The 8484-nt window shown below is 32.9% G+C and overlaps 1 protein-coding gene across 3 annotated transcripts; it reads right to left on the bottom strand.

Moving 5' to 3' along the window:
• Positions 1–5121: 5121 nt before the first annotated feature.
• On the bottom strand, positions 5122–6975 carry LOC146923682 (cysteine-tryptophan domain-containing zinc finger protein 3-like). 3 transcript variants are annotated; one of them, XM_085708822.1, is made up of 3 exons: positions 6745–6975; positions 5969–6186; positions 5122–5582 (listed from the first exon to the last, which is right to left on the bottom strand). In XM_085708822.1, the coding sequence occupies exons 2-3, from the start codon at positions 6139–6141 to the stop codon at positions 5381–5383; spliced, it is 375 nt and encodes a 124-aa protein (XP_085564948.1). In that variant the 5' UTR covers positions 6142–6186; positions 6745–6975; the 3' UTR covers positions 5122–5380. The 3 variants fall into 3 exon arrangements, with proteins under 3 accessions (XP_085564948.1, XP_085564946.1, XP_085564947.1); XM_085708820.1 differs by having other exon boundaries at positions 5124–5582; positions 5969–6226; positions 6745–6974; XM_085708821.1 differs by having other exon boundaries at positions 5124–5582; positions 5969–6203; positions 6745–6974.
• Positions 6976–8484: the final 1509 nt, after the last annotated feature.

Here is an 8484-nt window from a genome sequence, read left to right as displayed (position 1 = left end):
GCAGCGCAATATGAACACTTTATAAAATCTAGGGAAATATTACAAGAAATTCATATTATACACATACAGAAACGGAGCTGGTAGTTATCTTGCTACTCATTCTTCTGTTCACGGCCGTCGCAGAGAAAAGAGAAGACAGTATTGAATTTGAATGTTAGGTTTTCTATTCTGGCCCCTTTGTTTGTTTTCTCTAGGCGGTGTTCATGGGCCGGGTTGAGTTGGTTTTGGGTCAAAATTCAAAACCCAGTCTGATCAAACTTAGGATGGTTGTTCAATATGGCTATCAATTTCACTCCCAACTACGTCGTAAGTTCCGATCGATTATTTTTGTGTGTAAAATTTGATCAGAACGTACTCTTCATCAATATTTTCAGCAAGGTGAACAATATTAAGGGGTCTATTGAGCAATCATCCAAACTTTTTTTTCCCGAAGGAATCAACCATCCAAACTTAATTGCTATGTTTGGGTAAAATAAATCAATATATTTTTTTTTTCTTCAAATAGCCTAGTGATTAGAATTTACCTTTTTCAAGGTGAATGAGTGGGGTGTCTGGGGTTCAAACCCCAACCCTTTGCATATAATAAATTAATAATGTTTGTCCCTGCCAACTGAGTTATGCTCACGGGAACAATCAGTATTTTAATTTTATATCAAACTTGATGATGAGCAAGTTGTTTGTGTTGGGTAGACGTGTCATTAAACATAATATTTTAAACATATTTAAAAATAGAAAATCGTAATTAGTAATATTCTTGTATGTCATCTTTTTTTACTACGCTAACATGTGTGTAAATTAAAATCAATATTTTTTATGAAGTTTTCATTTATTTAGTAAAATTATGAGCTTAGTGGTGGTGGGTCGACAGTCCAAAATAATTTTGTACACACAACCAATGAAAACATTTAAAATTGCCACATCAATTAATATTTTTACTTTACATGACTACTCTGAATGTTTTGATTAGTTGTATGTGCAAAGTTGTTTTGGAATGTCGACCCACCACCATTAATCTCTAAAATTATATTTATAGATTTTTTTGATATAAAAATTATACGTATAGATGTTTGTGACTTTTATCATTTATCAATAATATAGAAAATATAACAAAAACAATTCTTATGATTTTCAATAACATCAATAATATAGCATATTCTCAAAAGAAAATTTGTTTAAGGATATAGCTGAAATAATGAAAATTCAAGCCCAAAAAGTTATGAATTTCCTTTATATATTCTTATAGAAAATTTTTATTGATAATTAGATGTCGTTCAATTTCATGAAAATTCTAACATGTAGATTAAATTTTACCCCTTCCGTCCCAAATTATTATAAGTAGCTTTGGGAAAAAAATACCAATGAAGTGTTAAATGCTACTTTTCCTACTAGACCCTTAATTATTTATTTTTCTATCTTCTTCCAGTTCGTTAATTTTTTTTTTTTTTGGTCAGATAGCCTAGTAGCTAGAATTCACCTTATAAGTAAAAATTCTAACATGTAGATTAAATTTTACCCCTTCCGGCCCAAATTATTATAAGTAGCTTTGGGAAAAAAAATACCAATGAAGTATTAAATGCTACTTTTCCTACTAGACCCTTAATTATTTATTTTTCTATCTTCTTCTAGTTCGTTAATTTTTTTGGTCAGATAAGAGTGGCTAGAATTCACCTTATAAGGTGAATAAGTGGGGTGTCCGGGGTTCGAACCCCGGCCCCTGCATATAATAATGCATTGTCATACCAACTGAGCTATGCTCACGGGACAATTTATCTTACCACTAAAATTTATTAAGGAGAATTTTGTAAAACAATACATAATATCTCTTATCCAAACAAAATTAATTACATTTTTTAATACTTGTGAAATGCTCAAAATGTCGTATAATTTGGGACGGAGAAAGTAGTATTTAAAATGTTAATGTCGGAGGGATTCAGCCTTTTTTTTGTTACAAAAAAAATAAACATTTGAATTTACTTGAAAAACTACAACATTTAACAAATAAAAGTCTTTAACAAAGTTAAATAGTATTGAAAATTTAACATTTTTATTGAAACGACTTCGGTTTGATGGGTTGGTTTAGTTTGGACCTAACTTGAATAGGTTCAGGTAAAATGCATGTAAGGTTGGATCAACGGTTTACCCAACTCGTGAACACCCATACTTTTTCCTACAAATACATTTTCCCCACAATTTTCCTTTTACTTTTTCTGTTTAAATTATTTTCTTCTAAATAATGAAGACAAATCGTCATGTATTTCATTTTGATCAAGTGAATAAGCTTAAGTGGATATTGAATTCCGCTTAAAGATGGATCATTAGAGAAAACCCAAGTTTGAATTTTGCTCTTGCCATGATCTTTTATGAACATTTCATTTTGTTAGATTTATTAGATTTATTAACATTGATTTAAGATTTAAATTTGATTTGATTAAAACTCTAAATTATGATTAGATCAAATTTAATTATTTTGCAAAATAGAAATTAGTTAAATTCAATTATTTTGTTTCTTTTATTCGGGAAAATTCAATTATTCCGTTAGATAAAGAAGGATAATTTTCTTAACTAAAATAGTTTAATATAGGGTAAAAATTATAGAAAATCAAAACATATAGTACTGTCTTTTTATATAAATACAAATAATTGTAAAGTCATTATATAAATTGTTCTGGACCGGGCAGAAGGTCAATCCTATGGTGATACGTGGACCAAACGTCCACTAGATTAAGGCGCACCGCCTAAAGGAATATGCTCACAACAATACACCCTACCTTATTGAAGCACGCTATCACGCCATACATGTGGCCTCTAACAGCCTCCTGATGAGGCGCCGCAATTCTCGGAAGCAGTTAGCGTCTCCATCCTCTATATAAGGATGACGCGTCATCCTCAAGGTACGATTCATTTTCTCCCACTTTTTAGTTTTTACACATTCAACCTCATTTTCTACACTGATTGAGCATTGGAGTGCTAATGTGCCTGCAGACAGCCTCCTTTCCACCGCAAAGGCTTCATCGCCACCGCGAGCACCATTCGTCTTCACCGGACATATCATTAATTGTTAAGATGATCATTATCGGTAAACTCAACTGAAGAGTAGAGAAGAAAATTCAAAAGACTCCAACATTAAACATAAATAAAAGTTCTATATTCAATTTGATGTTTCTTATTATATTTTATGCTACTTATGTCTTATTTTGAATCCACCTCGAATATCGTCACCGTTAAACTGGTCTCGATTACTCTATAAATTATGTGAAGATTTTGTTGTCGAACTTGAAAGTTAGTAGAAAATTTGACTAATAGCTTTGAACAATGATTCCTAATATCCATCAACATGTGGCCTACAAAGACGTGATTGTTGTATTGGCGCTCCACGTTCTATATTATCCTCCACATTATATGGATCTAAGCACACACCTTCTCTCTAATCATGCTTTCTAGATTATTTTTAGCTTGAAAACGGGAAAAAATAAATCTTGTGAGGGTGCTAAGGATTACAGTCCTATAGTTCCTCTTTTTTAGGCTCCAACAAACCGAGTTTATTTGGATTGCCAACCCTATTGAGGAAAACATTACCCTCCATCCTTGAATCTCTGATTTATCAAAGGGTATCATGTTTCTTGAGGAGTATCTTATCCCAAGAGCCCTATTTGACCTTCCTTTGCTTTACTATACAAGGAAGGCATTCTGATTTCAGGATGTTCCCTCAGCCCACAAACTACTTGCGGTAGATAACTCGGCTGGAAATTGCCTATTTCTTCCTTTGATACGAAGCTCTTCCTTTTAAGGTGAACAATGAAAGAGGAGTTTAATAATATGATAATGATGGATAATCCTGTTTCTTCCTTTGATATGAAGCTCTTCACGATGAAGTTGAGTTTATCACAATCTCAATAGTTAATCTGTGTCCGTGTTTGTTAAAAAAAGGAGTTTATAGATCAGTAAAACAAAAAAATTGTAAATAACATACACTTCCTTCCACAACTAAAGTTGACGGAGTGTTAATTAACGCCTGTTGAACGCTAAAAGAAAACACCTACGAACAAACAAAATGCAGGAAAAGAGAATCGAAAAAACAAAAAGGTTATGGGAATATCTCGTCTACATTTCTAAAACATGATTATGGCCACATTAGACTGCAGTAACCATGACACCAGAAGTGTTATTTATTTCATTCTCTCTTTCAATGACGAGGAGTGTAATTTTCTCAATTTTTTTGGAAATGAAATATATATTAGCACAAGAATTGCTTCAATAGAAGACAGTCTCAGCTCACTAAATCACATCCATTTCACAACAGATACAATGAGCTCCATGATAACATAACAAATGCATACCTCTTTGTTGCTACATTTTTTTGCGAGTAGAAAATGAATTATGTACTCTAAAATTTACGACACACATAATCTACTTGCTCTAGCTCCAGTATCCTTTGTTGTTACATTATTAGCCCTTTTTCATTATAAAATACCAGAAAACACCCTAAGCTTGTTTTTCTAAATGCATAATCCCAACACCCAAGCTTTCCCCTTACAATAAATATACCAAATTGCAGCAATACACAATATCATCATAGACCAAATGAGACTTCTCTACGGCATTAGTAAGCACCAGACACACGCTGTGATCACCTTAGCATAAATTCTACAAATATAATATCATACGCCAAAAGAGTAACTGGACAAAATACATATATACATCATTACTGCAAAATATGTTAAATCAGTTATTGAACCTTCTCACTCTTTCTACTCAGATTTGATGGTTCCCCATTCTTTTCTCTGTCAGCAAAGCCGCATAACACTAAAAGAAAATTATCTTTCTACAAAAATGCATAACCAAAATATAAACATGGAACCAAATTTAAATCACATACTCATAAGTAGAGACCATCCATCCTTTGATAACAAATCCTCAAAAAATAAAATCATTTAATAACAGTTACAAAATTATTTAAGTAGTATGATATAGTCTCGCAGTGCATTAACCTCCTTTCAACATTGCACAGCATAATTGTTCCCTAGAAAATATCATGATATTAAAACACAAACTCATAAGCATACTCTCTATTTGGATTATAAAAATGATAAAACAAGTGTTGAGAAAGAAAATGTATGCAAATTGTTGAATACTTGTCATCAGAGTCTTACATAAGCTAAAAGCTTAGCTTGATATGACTATTTTTATGAAGTACAAGGTTATCCGGTTTTATACCACTACAAGCAGAATACCATTAACTCAGCATAATACTAAACATTCTCAATAAGTATGCTCACCTGAAGACACAACATTATTGAAAAACAAATTAACTGTACCATAATTTAATATAACTCATGTAACGACAACATAAAAGTGGATAGTTACGGAAGAGTGTCCCTGCCTATAGTCCTTTATAATCTAATGAACCAGAACTTTTCTGATTCAGTCCAAACTTCAAAGCATCAGCAGAGGTCGCACCAAATGCAGTTTCAGAGGCATGAGTTTGCAAATTATTTTGACCCTCAGACATTGGCTTTTGATATAAAGCATACAGGGCCTTTGTTGTCTCATCCTCACTGATGTCACAAGAATTCATCCCAGGCCTAACAAATTCAGGAGAGCAATGAGGCAATGAAACATAGAGTGCACTCAAAAGTAAGCACAAATGGAGAAAATGGAAGGAAAAAAACGGTAACTGGTATATCATTCAAGATAGTCCTTAACTATTGTTGATAATACAACATCATACTAACTGGACATCCAGCTAGGAAGCACCGACACAAACAAGAACATCGGACACGACACTGACTTCGACAACAGTCATATTTTCAGGCAATAAATTATTTGAATGTAACCATATGTGACAATGTCGTGTCAGTGTTACATGTCAGACACCGAATACGGCTTCAATGTGAAGTGTTGGTGCTATATAGACATCTAAAATAATATGATCATGCATAATTTCAACCAATATGAAGAAGCAACTTACAGCCAATAAAGCATGCTACACAACCATTTCTCTGGCAGTTGATCGGGTGTTACACTGGTAGGTAGAAGCCGCCATTTCTGGCAACTGTCGCAAGCTACCCAGTCTTCTGCAAAAATTTGAGGTGCTGCTACTGCTGTTTGAATCATCTCCGGAGCAGGGTTATTTTCAGCCATACTAAATTGGATCCTCCGCAGCTAATATCTTTGCTGCTCCCTCTGCTGTGCTATTATTAGCCCTTAGGATCCAATTCCAGCCATACTAATTAAGTAAAGATCTTAAATAAATCCAAAATCCCAAAGTTTAAAATAAATAAGTAAAAAAGATTATGCAGACCCAGTAAAGGATACTATTTGGGAATGGCTTTGACTTTTGTGGGTTTTAAGGTGTTCTTTGGATAAACAAATAATATTTTTAAAGGCACAAATCGTTTGTTTCACACATTTCATGGGAATAAAAAGAATAAACATAACATAGCATCTCAAAACAACATCGTACAAGCTAGACCGCAAACCACAAACCACAAAATTCCCAAAAAAATCACAAACAACAAAACCGATTCCTAGAAACCATAAGAGACCATCAAAAACAATAAACCACAAACAAAATGCCATAAAAAATCAAATATCTTTAGAACCCACAAACCCTAAAAACTAAAGGAAAGAAACAGAAACCCATCAACATCGAACAAAACAATAAATCGTGATTTGGGTGAGTAAAATCGAACAGGGCAATGGTGAACAAGAGAACAAAGGAGTTAAGAGAGAAAATAAACATACCGTTTTGAAGAATCAAGAGCAAGAGCAAAATGAGCAGCAAACGATTACAGCAAACAAGCAAACGATTACCCCTCCCGACGAGTACGAAGCGAAAACGAAAACAAATTAAGGAATTATGATTATAGGTTTGAGAAGTGAAATCCTGATTTGGGAGTGTGAAATCGTGATTATACCTCACTATTTTGTCGAATTGTGGTTTTGGTGAAATCTGTCTGATTTAGGTTAAAGATGTTTGATTCCAAGTTATTTTGAGAAAGTTTTATTTAGTGAAAGTGTGAAAAAATTAGGGCAAAAAAAAATGAAAAAATGTGTGGAAACTAATATTGACAAAAAAAAAAAAAGATAAAAAAAATGAGAAAAATCTAATTTAGCATCAGATTTTGTGGATGCTAATTAGATAATTAAATTAAAAAATATAGCATCAGCAAATAGCTTCCATATGAATGAAGCTAAACTTCATAAAATAAATGAATTGCAAAAAACACATTTGCATCATAATTTGTTGATGCTAAACAGACACTAACATGCAAAATTAGCATCAGAAATGGTCTGAAGCTAAAATTATTGAAGCTAAATGACAACTTTCTTGTAGTGTAAGATGATTGGAGGGGAAACAAAGCTAGAGGAAATGAGAAGCAAGAACATGGTGAGAAGGATCTTAATCAATAGAACCGAGGAATTTGTCTAGTCTGGCTTTGACGTGAGTGAAATTTTATTTTATTTGACCAGGTATAGGGATCACCCAAATAACATAAGTCACTCAGACAATAATTTTGTAAAACATTTCTAAAACTTTCAATGCTGCTTGGGTTGTAGGTATTTCCTCCAATTTTTTCATTTTATAGGTCAAAATAATGTTGAAATCCCCAAACACGAGCTAATTAAGATTGCAATTAGAAGCATAAAGAGAGTCTACTAAATTAGAAGTAAGAATTATTAGTAAGATTTGAATTCAAAACAATGTAGTTAGAGTTTAAATCTTTCAAGTTAATCTGATTATGTCACTGTTCCAATGTCTTTGACTAGACATGCTTTTTCTCTCAAAAAAACACAATTTTTTAAGAGGTGTTTTTTGATAATTGTCGACGACCCACCCTTATACCGTCTTATAATTGATAACATTTTATAAACTCAATGGTAATAAACTCAACGAAACACTTTTTGTTTCAGTTCCACTAATTCTCCTTTGATGCACTGATGTTGAAAAGTAAATATGCGAACGTGTTGAAAAGTAAATATGTATCTTCAATTGCTAAAAGTTATCCCCAGTAAAAAAAATTAGGCTAAAGTGCAACTTTGGCCCCCTATCTTTCAAAAAGTTGCGATTTTGGCCCCCTAAGTATGAAAACTACAATTTTGGTCCCCCATGTTTAGGGAAATATGCTCTTTTAACCCCCTAACTTAAGGGAAATATGTCTATTGACACCTTATCTTTTCAAAATGTTGCGATTATGGCCCCTTATCTTTTCAAAATGGCCCCTTTTTTTGGACACGTGTCGCCTTCTCAGCAGTTTTCAAAGTTAGGGGGCCAAAATTGTAGTTTTCAAAGTTAGGGGGCCAAAATCGCAACTTTTTGAAAGATAAGGGGCCAAAGTTGCACTTTAGCCAAAAAATTATTATACAGCACAAGACATAACAAGAAGAACAAAAGTCAAATCCAAGAAATTCAAAAGTCAAACACTCTATGTCATAAATAAAGTATGATTTATTTATCTATTTATACAATGATTGTTTTCATGA

The sequence above is a fragment of the Medicago sativa genome, chromosome 5 (genome assembly GCF_051527215.1).
Source record: "Medicago sativa cultivar Bolivia chromosome 5, Bolivia_mono, whole genome shotgun sequence".
NCBI classification, from domain to species: domain Eukaryota; kingdom Viridiplantae; phylum Streptophyta; class Magnoliopsida; order Fabales; family Fabaceae; genus Medicago; species Medicago sativa.
The sequence above is the reverse complement of the archived record's forward strand: the minus strand, read 5'-3'. Positions and strand labels throughout refer to the sequence as shown.

What these genes read in the sequence shown, in the direction of transcription:
- LOC146923682 (XM_085708822.1), bottom strand. Translation starts at nt 6,141, where the DNA reads ATGGCTGAAAATAACCCTGCTCCGGAGATGATTCAAACAGCAGTAGCA. An exon ending in TGTAGCATGCTTTATTGGCT is followed by an intron (nt 5,583 to 5,968) that starts GTAAGTTGCTTC and finishes TGAATTTGTTAG; the next exon opens with GCCTGGGATGAATTCTTGTG.